Source organism: Archocentrus centrarchus, chromosome 16 (assembly GCF_007364275.1).
Source record: "Archocentrus centrarchus isolate MPI-CPG fArcCen1 chromosome 16, fArcCen1, whole genome shotgun sequence".
Taxonomy (NCBI): Eukaryota; Metazoa; Chordata; class Actinopteri; order Cichliformes; family Cichlidae; genus Archocentrus; species Archocentrus centrarchus.
The window spans coordinates 25525524-25541562 of NC_044361.1; the positions used below are offsets into that span (position 1 = coordinate 25525524).

A 16039-nucleotide genomic window follows, 5' to 3' on the forward strand; every position below is an offset into this window, starting at 1 on the left:
TGAGCATGTGTTTCTGTCTGTCAGGCTGCATGATCGACTGATGGACACACAGAAGCTCTCTGGCTTTCTCTTTCACTGCTTTAAATCCCATCTTTTCCGGGTGTTTTAGGGACTTCCCCTGTATTTTCTTGCTCGACTTACTTTGGGGGTGAAGCAAAAGTTTTTTTTTTCCTTCTTCTTCCCCTCTCACCTTCTTGGATAGTTTGTTTCTTATAGTTGGGATTTTTCCTCCTTTTTGTTTTTTGTTTCCTGCCTGATTGCCTGCTTTCCTGTGGGCACATCAACCCTTCCTTTCCCCCTGCTCTCCTTTTCCTTTTCCTCCCATCTTCCTCCGTTCCTCGTCTCCTCGTGTGTGGTTTTTGGGCTATGCTCTCCTCACCCACTGTGATCCTCCAGCCTTATGGACTCCCTGTCTATCCACAGGCAACCACATGCTACCCCAGCATAGTTCAGGTAAACTTCTTAATTTATGCTGTGGCCAAACAATATCACATAAATGCTGAGATTTTTTTCACCAAGAGGACCTCTTTAAAGGCAGCTGTGGGGGAGCTGTAACTATATGCAACAAAATAATAATAATAGCAATAATAATTTTTAATCTTAATTTCACTTAATCATTATTATAATTTTTGCTAATCCAGAGTTGAGTTTGTTATATTTGCTCGCTTATTTGCCCAAATACTGAAATTAAGAAATATGAGCAAATAATTACACATTTAAATCAACACCTTTCTATCATTTTGCCTAATAATTAAACTAACAAGTATTTTATTAGCAGATTAGCAATTCTTCTCATTAACAGACAAATCCTTGTGTTTTGTTAGAAATTGTTAGCCAATAGCCCAAACAACATATTTCCAGTGACCAGAAGAAGCAAGCAGGCCCCGAGTCACAGTTTAAATCTAATTTGGTTTAGTTGTTCATTGCCTAACATGCAATGGGAGCTGTGCAAATTGTGCTGATTGTGAAACATCTTATTTATTCAATAGTAAAGACACATTAGGGTTTATCTTTAGTCCACCGGCAAGTGTCCCTGACATGCCACTGATGCCGCAACTCATTTATTATCTCTCTACCTTGTCTCTGTGCTTCACACCAGCTGTATTTTTAGCTCTCCTCTCCTGAGCAGATAATCACAGGAGGAGGGTCTGTCACCTGTCTTGTGTCCTGCAGTCAACTGTGCTTAAGATAGGCGTGAAACCTGTCTGTTGTACATTTAAATGTCAAATGTTAAGCTCCCCCAGAGTAATCTTGACTTCAGTTTAATAAGATTTAGAGGGCTGTTTAAAGGAAACAGATGCAGAAAGAGATGTTGTTTGAAGGTGACTGGCACTGAAGAAAAGAGTCTGAAGCCTCAGCTAGAACATCCAGCAATTGTTCCCTCATATTTCCAATGTCTGGGGAAATTCCTTAATGACTGATGTGCAGCATCTGTTTTAACAGAGCATTTGGCAGACTGTAAAACTTCTCTCTCCTCGTTATCAGCAGTCTAACAAAAAGCCCAAGGTATCTTTTTATAGGAGGAGCCAGGATGTGCAGAATGAACAGATGGATAGATGGAAAAAGGAATATTATGTTACTCTTAATAAGCTACGTGTTGCTAACATTTGTAACTCAGCCAGAGCCAAAAGGCCACATCTGCAGTCAGCTCCGTCTTGTGTAAATCCCGTGGCAGCTGTCCCAGCAAGCACCTGGCTCCAAGCCGTCGACCTCTGAACGCAAGCCAGCAGCTGAGGAAGGAGACGAGAGAAAGAGGGAACAAATGGCCACAATAATAATAAAAAACAAGCCTGTGAGGAATCTCATGTTGAGACTGCAGTGCTGAATCAGACACAGTGGCTGGTAGTTAGAGTCTGTAAGATGGGAGACCTGACAGTGATATGTAACAGATGCATTTTCTTTACTCGCTGGTACTTAGGGAGGAGGGTCAGGACAGCCAGACATTGGTCTTTTCTTGAGATAAGTAAGAGAAAGTCCAGACTTAAATCTGTCTCTTCAACCATGAGTAAGACCTGCAGATGAATCGCTTTCATCAACTCCTCCTCATTTTAGTCCTTATCAACGTACACACTTGCTGTAATATTTACATCTGGTGTGCTGGGAGCACATCAGTGAAGCGACACACCGAGGAACTCTGAATCAAAATCCTCCTCCTTTATAACATTCACTAAACAAACAGTGAGAGCAGGCTAATCTAATCCTCCCAGCCAGTGTGAATATTTAACAAGATTTCCTTCTTTCGTTTCCATCTACAAGTCTCTTAATATATCACACCTCTCGAGTAAACAGCTGGCGGAGATATACCAGTCATTATGAGCTGGCATTGGAGAGAGGTCTTAAATCATCACAGATTCTTTTGAATCCTGAAGCTGGCTGACACACTTGTGGCATTTTGCTTGTAAGACAACACAGGGATTCTTCTGATGTCTTGATTAAGTGAGAATATCAGTGCTCTGATGGAAAAGTTCCCAATTACTGTGGGGAAATTAGCTACAAATGTGAGGATTTTCCAGCATTGTCTTGTCTTGCACAGATGGAGACTATACCCCAACAAAACAAACATATTGGGCTCTTTACATTATTTTCAGGCTGGTAGAAACATGATGTTTTAATCACATCATGTTACATGTGTCTGAAGTATTTAAGGTGAAAAGAGTAGAATACAAACAGTTCCAATGGCATGTGAGAGCACAAATGATAGTAAGTATATGCCTGATCAGTGCTACCATTATGAGGAGGTCCTTGGAAAATGTTCTCTCCTGTAAGCATTCCCTGTCTCCTGAAAGTCTGAGAAGGACTGTCAGAAATATTTCATCTGGTTACACAAGTACAGCTGTGTTAAACGCTTAAGCTGGAAGGCTCCAATACAACATATAAAGCAATAAATAAGAAAGTTTGAAAGTATATATTGTATAGAACAATACAGAAGGCAAAGTGAAGTGGTGAGATTGCACAGATTATATTTACTTTTTTTTTTTTACATGGCTTGCTCCTTAGTTTGCTTGCGTGTGTGAAATGTGGTCTCGTATCTCCTGCCAGAGGTCATCATGTGGATGTGGTGGGATCTTTAAAACAACTGCATCAGGGCCTTCCTGAAGCATTGCTGGCCAAACAGCGAGGCTGTTTCATAATAACTCCTGTGTTGGAGTCTTCAGTGCAGCAGGATTAAAGCAAAAGTATAAAGTAGCTCAGAGAGCAGACATTCATAAATACTTCATCTTGGAGGGGAGAGCTCTGTGTGCAGTCTCTCTGTGTTCACGAGCCTGTTAGGGGACCTCTGGGTGGAAGTAACAAGGTGACTGACAGTTACAGATGTCCACAGCTGGTGTGGGAAACCCCGGTTCTTTTTGTTCTAGTAATCATTGATGTGATTGGTGGAGGAGTAGAACTTATGGTGCAGTGGGCGGGTGGTCAGCTGGCATTAAAACATGCGGCAGTTGTTGGACAATGCATCAGAGATCGAGGGATGGAGTAAAGGGGTAAGCTTTTATTTTTCTTGCTTTGTAGCTCACGTGATTGGAAACTGTACAGGATCACTGCCCATGTGTGTCTGTGTGCTTTAGTCTAGTTTTTTTTTTAGAGAAATTCAAAACATGTCCTAATACCTTTTCTTTATAATGAGAATTCAATCTTATTTTCCTAATTAAAGATGATTCTATGAAGCACCAAGTTAGTAGATCTGTTTCATACTATCTGGTCCTGATATGTCTTAAAAATGTACTCCTGACAATTCACTGCCAAATAAATCATTTGTAAGTCATTTTTTAAAGTTTTTGAGTAAAACAGTTGCATTTACTCTGCAATTGTGACTGAAATACTGAAGGAAGTGTTTGTTTTTGTTAGCACTGCTTGTTTAATTAACTTAATGACAAAATAATGTGACTTGAGGCAGCTTACAAATGGATATTGGATCTTATAAAGTACCTAAATTAGTCATTCAGACTTAAAATACCCTCATAGCTGTTGATGTGGCTGTAAGTGAGGATTTTTGTTATCTAGTTAGCTTTTATTCTTTATGAATTGCTTAAATGGCATAAAAATAGTGCCATAATTGAACTTTTATTTGCTGCCTAAAACCCAAATGTGTCATGTATAATGATATAAACCAGGGGAAAGGAGCTAAATTTAAGAATGAGCTGCGTGTTTGGCATTCAGAACAAATCAGTGATTAAAATTATGAAAAATGTCTTTATATTTATACTTAGATGTTGGTGTAGATAAGAAAATAGAAATTTAGAGTTTAGGACTGGTTATCAGATGTACTTTTAAAGGTAAATTTATATTTGCATACAGTTGTTTATTTAAAAAAGGGTTAAATTTATATTGTAATTTAGTGACTCTCCCTGACTCGTAGATACCTACATCTTCTAAACGCCACAACCTAAGTCTGTAACAAAGTTTTATTTAACATTTCTTTGTAAAAGGTCTGAATATTAAAATAGCTGATGCCATGGTTATTATTATCACATTTTATTTACAGTATTTCACAGTATTTTTCTCATTCTGACATTTAAACTGATGTGTAAAACTGCTGGAATGATCCTTCTTTGTGGTATTCATGCATCTGTCATTTTTATTAATGCACAATGTAACTGCAGCATGTTTATGAGGTTTGTTGTATTGTCAAAGCAGAAGAACATCAGCAGTGTCTGGTTGGTCTGTTTACATCTATGCTGTCATATTTCTGGTGGCTCATTCCTCACTGCCCCCTCCCTCTTTCTATTTTCCTCAGGGGGCCCCCACTCAGGAGGCCGGCCCAGGCAGCGGAGACCCTGCCCTGCCTCAGGTCTACGCCCCGCCTCCCTCTTACCCCCCACCAGGTCAAGGTCCCCCAACATCTGCCAGCAGATTGCCAACTCTCGACTTTAGTTCTGCACATCCCAATACAGAGTACCCAGAACATCCGCAACTCAGAGTCTATCAGGGCCCTCAACATGATGGGGCCGACTCTCTGACATCTAGTAACACGGTAAGAGCGGCTTGTGGTTCCAGGCCAATAAAACATGATCGTCAGTAAGTTGACAGGTAGTACTTTCATATGTCCTACAGAGCAACAGGGCCAGATAGGGTTTCCTTCTATATTTAGAGCCCCACTTCCACTGTGGTGTCCTTGTATGGAAATGGCTCTTACACTCTGCAGAGCAGAGTGTCAGGACAGCTGATAAGGGATTTATTGTTGAAAATAAATCCCCACTTTTCCTTTCATCTCTTATTTAAGTGGCAGGAAAACAGATCATTTTTGAAGATTACAGCTTGAACTTTGTGTTGATATGTGCAGTTTACCATAAGCTATCTGAGAGATGTTTATATTATGTCCATTTCATGCTTTTGTGATTTGTCTTGTAAGCTCATTTGTGACACAGAATATACAGTGATTATTTCTTTTAAAATGTATCAATAAACAGTTTGTGAAACTTAAAAAAAAATCATTTTTAATCCATAATTTTTTTTCATTTTTACAAAAATCTGCTACTTCAATAAGTTTATTTCAACCTGTTTCCCATAAAGTTTTCTTCGTGTATTTTTTTTTTTTTTTTTTTTTTAGCCCTGATTGAATATAAAGCCACTCTGCAGCTAACAGTTGGTCACTGGTGGCTTTTTCAGGCTGGGTGTGTAGATAAACCTCTTGTTTATTAGGTGTAATGTTACTGGTGGTGTGAAAACAGTATCCTTTATTCAGACTGGTAGTTGCCATGTTGCTGAATTTCATTGGCATCCTATTTATTTCTGGTTTCTGCTGATCTCTTCCTGTGTGTAGGCTGTATCTTTAATTAGTCAAGCACTGCAGACTGAAATATCTCAACAAGCAGACGGATGTACAAATGGGTTACACTGACCTGAATCTTTATGGCCTGCGTGACATTTCTGCTCGATTTTGAGTGGAATAACTTGATAGTTTTTTGAGGGATTGTTGTTACATTTCACAGGCTACTGATCTTCAGGCCTACCAAAGGATACACTGATTAGAGGAAAGACCCCAAATCTCATAAGGTGGTGTTTTTCTTGTAAGCGTAAGATAAATATCTTGTTTTACTTTCACCTCAGACTGTCATTTCTGTCATACATAAACACTCTTCCTGTTCTTGCACATAAACACTTTAGTATAATCAGCAGAAAACATCTGCTGCAGGCTATGCACTGTATAAATGCAAATCAAATTATATCAATACGCGAGAGCATGAAGAATTTTCCTGTGACATCCTGAGGATAAAATCAGTCTTGATTAGCTGAATTTGATCCTTTTATATGCTGGAAGACCACAGAGCAGGTTCACTAATGTAGTGAAGGAAGACATGCAGAGGGTTGGTGTGAAAGAGGAGGATTCATAGAATAGGATGAGATGGAGGCAGATGATCTTTAGTGGTGACCCCTAAAGAAAGCAGTTGGAAGACGATATACTGTTGTTAGAGACCCATGGAAATGATAGTAAATTATTGTGTGTGCACAATGTAAAAAATACCTTTGGGGACTTAAGGGGCTCTGTAGACTTTGCATTTTGTGTTGCCATTAGGTTAAAATCAAAGTGAATTGCATTCTTTCTTTTTTTTTTTTTTAATGATCAGTTAGCCTACTTGCAGCATAATGACTATCAGCAAGCAGAAGGCTACTTTGTATTAGTGCTAATTAGCAAATACTGACTTTCAAGTCAGTTCCGTTTCATTTACAATAACTAATTCACAAAATACCTACAGCTAATAAATGTCACATCCCAAGTCTGTAACAAAGCTTTGTTTAACTTTTATATAATTTGATTTATTGTGACAAAAAAAAAAGCTTAATATTAAAATAGCTGTGTTAGTTATGTTCAATTTTGTTTAAGAGAGGGGCACTGTGTTGTAAAATAAATACCTTAAAGTATTAGCTAGAACACCCAAACAATGTGACAGTCCTCTATGAGCGTGCGCTTTCTGACAGTGGCAAGGAAGATCTCCTTTTAACAGGAAGAAACCTCCAGCAGGCTCAGGGAAGTGCAGCCATCTGACCTGACAGGTTGGGAAGGGGGGCGGGGGGCATGGAGAGACAAGGACAAAACACAAAGTATGGGAGAGAAAAGATAAAACTTAGTGACATGCAGAAGTAATATAAGCTAAGATTTATCATGGTGTACTGGTAAAGTTATACCTGCTAGTCACCAGCATGACAGCATTCAGCTCATTTCTCACCACCTTGCAGAGGTGCTAGCATGTCTACCTGAAGATATGATTTCATCTGGGGACAGGTTTAAATATTCTAAATGGATTAGCAGATTTTTTTCATGCTCTTGAAGGCATGAGTTATTTAGACAGAAATCTGTGTGACTATTTTGTTTTTGCCATGCAGAAGTCTCCTTCAGGCATGGAAACATCTGCTCTGATACCCACAGAGTTGTCTGATCAGTGTGGCAGCTTGGCTCTGTGTCCTGCTTCTCTCTTCCTCCTCTCATAAATGGTGTTTTGTGGCCCCATTTATATATTTTATCACTAGAGTCCCTGACATACTCGGGTCCGTGATGATTTTCGGGGGAAAGTTGAGACGGCGCCTTGGAGGGAGGGGGTCAAAAGGGGGGGAGCGGGGCGAGGCCGACCGGATGACACCCCCCTTTCCCCCTCTGAAATATCGCTCAGGTCCAGAACACAATTCTGCATCGTGACAATGACACCACCACCCAGCTCAACCCTCTCTCCCCCTGTACTCCCTTCCACTCTGGCCTTTGTGTATGGAGTGTGTATGTGTGAGTGTGTATGTAGGTGGATGTGATGATCTGTTGTCTACAGTTTAAGCCACATCTCGCCAGTGTAGTGTACTCCAGCAGCCTGTGTGCATTTATGTGTTTGTAAAACACCCCTCCTGGATGAATGTGTCTCTGTACCTCTATCTCTCTATCCCCATCTTATTAATTATGCCCCCTGACAAATGACCTTTAACCTTTGGCAGAAAAGCAGCACCGTGACCCCCCCCCCCCCAGACTGACCCTTCGGTTTTGATCTCTCTCCATGCACCTTCTTTGCCTTGTTTACTTTGGTTTAATTTGATCTTTCACTGCTGCACTGAGGCCTTTTTCACTCTTTATCTGCCCCGTGGTACTAGACTGCTAATACTTAAGTCTTGGGAGTGTATTCTTATTTCCATTAGAGTAGCACATCTTCCAGCAATTTTTCTTTTTCATGTTAATTTCTATCCTCTCTGCTCCTTCTCTTCTTTTTTTTTTTCGTGCCGCTGAATCTCACTGTTTTTAGTTTGTTGCCTTTATTGTAGATCTTCCTTAAAATCTATATATGTTTTAACAACCTTTCTTGCAATGGTTAACGATGCTGGTTGGCCAATACATATATATGCACATACATGCGCACACACTAGCATCGTGATGCATTGTGGGATAGTGAATGTTTTGGTTTTTGGCACATTAGTCTTTGAATTTTTCTGCATGGGGCAGTTCATATATGTTAACATAGCAAAGGTATGTCTTTAATGCTAAGGTAAATCAAGCAGTTATTAAAGCCACTGTGTTGGAAACTGTGAGTTAGAGTCTGAATTAGCGTTTTCAGGCTTCAAACAACTTTTCATTCTTCATGACAGCTGGAATGTGCAGTTTTAATATCAGATTTGTGGCGTTTATTGTTAGCGTTACTGGGCTGATCTCCTACAGGCATGATTTCAAAGACGCCTCACTAAACTAGAGTCCTTTCCACGCCTCCTTACATTTGCTTGAGAAGGTTCACTGGTTGCTGAATGCTGGTTGAACTTGGTTTGGTTCACTTGATCTCATGAAAATGATCTTTGAGCTTTAATGCCATGTGATGCTTACGCAGCTGGAGTTTTTACATGAGCTGAAATTCTCTGGAAGATGTTGAATTTGTTGAATTGACTTTGTTGTTTTTTGTTTTCTCTTTCCTTCTTTGCTTTTCTACTGATGCTCTCTCCCAATTTTTCTTCACATCTGTCTCACCTCATTCACACCTTCTCCATTTTTTGTTTTCCATCTTTTTTTATTTTTGTTTGTTCCTCTTGTCCATTCTTCCTCTATCCACTTATTTGCGTCCTTCTCCTCTTCCTTCTCCTCTTCCGCCTCCTTGTCCTGTTTTGTACTTTCTTGCTGTCAGGAGGACACATTGGCCCCTGTGACCTCTGACCCCCAGTCTCTCAGTGTGTCCGTGTCATCAGGGGGTGGGGCAGGAAGTGGTAGCGAGGAAGAGGGGTCAGGTAAGACCCAACCGAAACGCCTCCATGTCTCAAACATCCCTTTTCGCTTTAGAGACCCAGACCTCCGCCAGATGTTTGGGGTATGACAGTCACCCTATTTCTGAGCTTCACACATACACAGAGCCTATGTTTTTACACTAAATTAAACAATTTCCACTGTGTTAAAACTGTTCTGACACTTTCAGCAATTTGGAAAGATCCTTGATGTAGAGATTATCTTCAATGAGAGGGGGTCAAAGGTGAGCAGCTTAGAAATATTATCAGAGCTTTTTGACCAGTATGGAAATGATTTGTCTCTGAATATATAACCATGCAAACATGCAGGGCTTTGGATTTGTCACTTTCGAGAATGCTGCCGAGGCTGACCGAGCAAGGGAAAAGCTGAATGGGACAATCGTGGAGGGGAGAAAGATTGAGGTAAAGGAGGATTTCCCATCATTTCTCCAGCTCTTTTTTTAATGTTCTTTATAATATCCTTTATTGTGGCTTGTTTTTTTCCTTACTACTTTTATCCCTAGGTTAATAATGCCACTGCAAGAGTAGTTACCAAGAAACCCCAAACACCTCTTGTGAACGGTGAAATTTCAAGTAAGAAACTCGTCATTAATATTTGGGTCCTGGTTGATCTTTGAAGTTCCTGTTTAATAGAGGCCTTCTTTCTCTGTAGCTTCTGGGTGGAAGATCAACCCTGTCATGGGGGCCATGTATGCACCTGAACTCTATACAGGTAAGTAAACTTTTCAATTCAATTCACTTTTATTTATATAGTACCAAATCACAAAAACAGTTGTGTCATGGTGCTTTATATTGTGAGGTAAAGACCATACAATAATACAGAGAAAAACCCTACAATCAGACGACCCCCTATGAGCAAGCACTTCGCAACAGTGGGGATGAAACACTACTTTCAGCAGGAAGAAGCCTGCACCAGAACCAGGCTCAGGGAGGGGCAGTCAGAGACAGGACAAAAGACATGCTGTGGAAGAGAGCCAGAGATTAATAATAACTAATAATTAAATGCAGAGTGGTGTATATACATATATACATAGAGTGAACGATGTGACTGAGGAAGAAACACTCAGTGCATTATGAGAAGCTCCCAGCAGCCTAGGCCTATTAAATAACTAAGGGAGGGTTCAGGGTCATCTGATCCAGCCCTAACAATAAGGTTTATCATAAAGGAAAGTTTTAAGCCTAATCTTAAAAATAGAGAGAGTGTCTGTCTCCAGAATTCAAAGTGGGAGCTGGTTCCACAGAAGAGGGGCCTGAAAGCTGAAAGCTGAAGGCTCTGCCTCCCATTCTACTCTTAAGTATAAAAGGAACCACAAGTAAGCCAGCAGTCTGAGAGCAAAGTGCATTATAGGGGTGAAACGGTACTATGAGGTTTCTCAGGTAAGATGGGGCCTGATTATTCAAGACCTTGTATGTGAGGAGAAGGATTTCAAACTCAATTCTGGATTTAACAGGGAGCCAATGAAGAGAAGCCAATGTGGGAGAAATCTGCTCTCTCTTTCTAGTCCCTGTCAGTACTCTAGCTGCATCAGCTGAGGGCTTTTCAGGGAGCTTTTTAAAAAAAAACTGTTAATAATAAATTACAATAGTCCAGCCTAGAAGTAATAAATACATGAACCAGTTTTTCACCATCACTCTGAGACGATGTTTCTAATTCTAGAAATATTGTACAAATGCAAGAAAGCAGTCCTACATATTTGTTTGAAGGACATATCCTGGTCAAAAATGACTCCAAGATTCCTCACAGAGTTACTGGATGCCAAAGTAATACCATCCAGAGTATCTGGTTAGACACCAGATGTTTCTAAGGTTTGTAGGGCCAAGTACAATGACCTCAGTTTTATCTGAATTTAGAAGCAGGAAATTAGAGGTCTTATGTCTATAAGATAGTCCTGCAGTTTACCTAATGGATGTGTCACCTGGCTTCATAGATAGATAAAGCTGGGTATCATCTGCATAACAATGAAAATGTATGCTATAACCTTTAATGACTAACTTTTCTAACTCTTTCCTCTATTACTTATTACTCTGGACAAATGCCTACTGTTTGTTTTTCCTCTCCTATTTAGTTGCCAGTTTTCCATACCCTGTAGCGACTCCCACGCTGGCCTACCGGGGATCAGCGCTGCGTGGTCGGGGTCGAGCCGTCTACAACACAATTCGCTCTACTGCAGCCACACCTGCCACTGTACCTACCTACCCTGGGTAAGACTCTGTGTGCAAGCACCAGTGCCTGCTTTATATCAGTTAATTACATTAATTACATTTTGATAATGTTTTTGTTCTTTTTTTCAGGGTTGTGTATCAGGATGGACTGTATGGAGCAGAAGTCTATGTAAGCAGCTGAACGCTACTCGTACCTTTAGTTATTTTAATCAATAAATCAGTGGCTGCTGCTTTATTGTTGTTTTTTCTTGCCCATGCAGGGTGGATACCCTGCAGCTTACAGAGTGGCTCAATCAGCATCTGCTGCCACAGCGACCTACAGTGATGGGTAAACAGACAAACAATGCACACAAAAATGAGTAAAAAGAAAACCTATTGGGACATGGACTCCACTGGATCCCTGAAAGTGTGCTGTGGTATCTGCACCAAGATGTTAATAGAGATTGACATAGACAGACTTTATTGTCATTCAAAATTACACCATACAGTGTGCATTAGAACAAAATTATGTTGCTATAATAGATCCTTTAAGTCCTGTAAATTGTGAGGTGGGGCCTCCGTGGATTGGATTTGTTTGTCCAGCACATTCCACAGATACTTGATTGGATCGAGATCTGGGCAATTTGGAGGCCAATTCAACACCTTAAACTCGTTGTTGTGCTCCTCAAACCATTCCTGAACCATTTTTGCATTGTGGCAGGGAGCATTATCCTGCTGAGAGAGGCCACAGCCATCAGGGAATAATATTTCCAATGAAGGGTGTGCATGGTCTGCAGCAGTGCTTAGGTAGGTGGTACATGTCCAAATAACATTCACATGGATGGTAGGACCCAAGGTTTGCCAGCAGAACATTACCCAAAGCATCACACTGCCATCCAAGTGATGTAAAAGAAAACGTGATTTATCAGACCAGGCCACCTTCTTCCATTCCTCTGTGGTCCAGTTCTGATGCTCACGTGCCCAGTGTTGATGCTTTCAGCAGGTGATGGGGTCAGCATAGGCACCCTGACTGATCTGCAGCTATGCAGTCCCATACGCAACAAACTGCACTGTGTATTCTCACAACTTTCTATGAGAATCAGCATGAACTTTGAGCTATAGTAGCTCAAAGCTTGTCTCTTGGATCAGACCACATGGGTCAGCCTTTGCTCCCTACGTGAATCAATGAGCCTCGGCTGCCCATGGCTCTGTCGTTGGTTCACCACTGTTCCCTCCTTGGACCACTTTATAGATACTGACCACTGCAGACTGGGAACACCCCACATAAGCTACAGTTTTGGAGATGCTCTGACCTAGTCTTCTAACCATCACAATTTGGCCCTTATCAAACTTGCTCAAATCCTTACTCTTGTCCATTTTTCTGCTGCTAACACACCGGCTTTGGGGACAAAATGTTCACTTGCTCATTTGGTACTAAGGGGTCCAAAGTGTGCCAAGAAAATATTCCCCAAACCATTACACCAGCAGCACAGGTGGGCTGTTGGTGGATATTTTCTGTTTCTCAGCCCATTCTCTGCAATCCTTAGAGATGGTTGTGTGGGAAAATGCCAGTAGATCAGCAGTTTCTGAAATACTCAGACCAGCACGTCTGACACAAACAACCATGTCACTTTCAAAGCTGTGGTCATCTTGGCCAAGTTTACCTGCGTAAGTGCATTGAGTTACTGCCATGTGATTGGCTGATGAGATATTTACACTAATGAGTAGTTGAATATATATATATATATATATATATATATATATATATATATATATATATATATATATATATATATAAAATGGACTAGTTCTTATATAGCGCTTTTCTACTCAGATATGAGCACTCAAAGCGCTTACACAACACGTTCACATTTACCCCATGCACACGCATTCATACAAGCACTTCCATGATTAATTAATTAAGCTAAGTGCTTTAATCGTCTAACATTCACTCACATTCATACTCCGACGGAACGGTCGGAGAGCAACTTGGGGTTAAGTATCTTGCCCAAGGATACATTGGCATGCAGCCAGTAGTAGCCAGGAATTGAACCACTGACCTTCCGATCAGTAGGTGACCTGCTCTACCTACTGAGCTATAGCTATATATATATATTTATATATGTATGTGTATATATATATATATATACTTATATATATATATATATCTGCCTCTCGCCCTATAACAGCTGGGATGGGCCTGAGCCCCCCCACCCCCACCCCCACTCAGATGTTCCTAAATACCAAATTTGCTCAAAGGGGCCTAGGGGATGGCAAAATTTTCAAATTATGTGGTCAGCTCATAAAATCCCTGTGAGTTCAAAGCTCAGGCTTCAGTTTTTTCTACTCTTGACGCTGTAAGATGTCAGTGAGAGCAGACATCTTTAATATGGTCATCTCAGGCACACAGCTCTGCAGACCTTCTGTTTGTAAGGGGAAGCCAATCAGAAGAAAGCTGGTTATGGGGGGTGGGGGGCTAAAAACAGTTGCACTCTTGAAATCATGCAAAGCTGCTCAAGAGCTGGAAATGAGCAAAGGAGATCCACCTTAAATTTTAAAATAAATTAAAGTATTTATGAGTGCAGGGTTGGCTTGATTTAATAATAAACTTAGTTTACCTAGCAGTCTGAATTTGTGCTTCTGCTGTTTTTGAACAGATATGGACGGGTTTACGCCACAGCTCCAGACCCCTATCACCACTCAGTTGGACCAACAACAACATATGGGGTTGGTACAATGGTGAGCTCTATTAGAATAAGCAAAGCTTCATTTGAGAGATATATCGCTGTGGTTAACTGCAGTCCCTGATTGCACCTGTCATCCTACTGCTGTCAACAGGCTAGTTTGTACAGAGGAGGATACAACCGCTTCACCCCCTATTAAGGCTCAGTGAAGGGCAGGGTATGGGGGGGGGGCATCTCTGTTGAACTTTGGGACTGGCTGATCCACGGACACTGCAGGGCAGATTACAAGCTCCTTAAACAACCTTGGAAATGTGGGACACATGGTGTTACGTCCTGTCTCCATCACAACCTCTCCTCGAGAGACTAAACAGACTGAAGTTTGAAATACTGTACGACCCATCTACCATCCGCTCAGCTGGAGAACACTTAGCACATGGGAGAGGCTGTTGTGTAATTTATAGACAGTTAATTGAAACTTTTAATGGTTCTTTAGAATTTTAAGAAGGGATAGCTGAGTTAAAAAAAAATACTGTGAGATTCTTGTGACTAATTATTAAGGATTTTTGCAAACTGTACAAACCCCCCCCCATTTTGTACAATGTTAAATTACTTATTTTTGTTGGCTTTATCTTACTGTTTTGTGTGTGTGCGTGCGTGCGTGCGTGCATGCATGCATGCGTGCGTGCGTGTGAGTGGGAACATGTGAGTTTACACATCAATATTGTTCAGTTACTCAGTGGACTGAGAGACAGCTGTGACACTGATATCGCAACTACAAACATAGAAATCATGTTTATGAGCTGGAATTTGTCTTTTTGCATTTCTAACAATCTACCTCTCAATCTACATCTTTAGCTTTTCCTACAGCGGTTACAGTTAATCCTTGATTGCAGTAGCTTGAGTCCTTTCCTCTCCATAAAGGCCAAACACAGTGTAGTTTCTCTTTCTGTGGCTTCACTTCTCACTACCTGCTGAGCTTCGATGACCTCTTCTCCCACCTCTAAGCTGCAGTCGGTAGCTTTTACTGTCCTGTATTTTCTCCCTCTGTCCTCCTTCGTTACTGCTAAATGACTTCTTTACTCATACCAATGAGTTCTTCTTGACTTTGTTTCATTCTTTTCGCTTTGTTTGATGTTTACCTCTGAATAAATCTGATTTTCCTCTCCTCTTCTGTTTTTTTTATTGATTCTGCTTCTCCTTTCGCACTGGATTTATCTGTTGTGGCAACATGACCTACATGTGTGTATTTGACATCTGATGTCAAGTGAAAATCACTCCTTTAGTTGTGATGACCTCATCCCACCACACCCAGTCCCAGTAGGCTGTACATAGGCAATTCTATAGAAAATGAAAAACTTTTCTCCTCTTTGTGTGATTTCATTGCTTACTACATTGTTGCATCACTCCCTCATCCCCCCCCCAGTCACACTCTGCGTCTGTTTATGCTGTACATATATGAAAACTACTCTGGGCCTCTCTTCTACTATTTCCTGCACTAATCTTCTAAATTGTTTGCTTTGCTCTTTCCTAGTTTCACCCTGTCTGAGATTAGTAATGCATTTTAATCTTTTCTGTTTATTAACTCTTTTGTGTTTTTAATGTTCTCTTCTTGCCTGCAACTTATTATGCAACTCCTTGACTTCAATCTAGTCTGTTTCCTCTTATTTTCTTACATAATTCTGAGCTGTTTTGCTTCTGCCCTTTCTTTCCTTAGTAGTAGTTTTATTTTTCCTTCTTGCCTATTTTCTTGACACCTTTAAACTGCATGAACTGTCCACTGCCATTCTTTCCTTAGCTCTTTGCATGGTGAACTTATTCTTCACTTTCTAGATGTTTTTCCTTTCACACTATCTTTATTTTCCAGCTGTTCTCAAGGATTATTTACCTCATCGTAAAAACTATCAAGTTGCATGAAGGAACATTGCACCATTGTGTTCAGTAATCCAGCTGATCTTTACAATGAACTGTTCACACACAACTGAATTCCTCTTTGTGCTCCACTGAACTTCCTGAATTCT

At 40.6% G+C, this 16039-nt stretch overlaps 1 protein-coding gene across 1 annotated transcript; it reads left to right on the top strand.

Moving 5' to 3' along the window:
* Positions 1-71: 71 nt before the first annotated feature.
* rbfox1l (RNA binding fox-1 homolog 1, like) lies at positions 72-16023 on the top strand. Its single transcript, XM_030750532.1, has 12 exons — positions 72-453; positions 4733-4969; positions 9081-9260; positions 9366-9419; positions 9505-9597; positions 9699-9768; positions 9848-9907; positions 11262-11397; positions 11488-11527; positions 11619-11686; positions 13995-14076; positions 14176-16023. Exons 1-12 carry the CDS (start codon positions 367-369, stop codon positions 14218-14220), a joined length of 1152 nt encoding a protein of 383 aa, XP_030606392.1. The 5' UTR covers positions 72-366; the 3' UTR covers positions 14221-16023.
* Positions 16024-16039: the final 16 nt, after the last annotated feature.

What these genes read in the sequence shown, in the direction of transcription:
- rbfox1l (XM_030750532.1), top strand. Translation starts at nt 367, where the DNA reads ATGCTCTCCTCACCCACTGTGATCCTCCAGCCTTATGGACTCCCTGTC. An exon ending in GCTACCCCAGCATAGTTCAG is followed by an intron (nt 454 to 4,732) that starts GTAAACTTCTTA and finishes TATTTTCCTCAG; the next exon opens with GGGGCCCCCACTCAGGAGGC. An exon ending in ACCTCCGCCAGATGTTTGGG is followed by an intron (nt 9,261 to 9,365) that starts GTATGACAGTCA and finishes TGACACTTTCAG; the next exon opens with CAATTTGGAAAGATCCTTGA.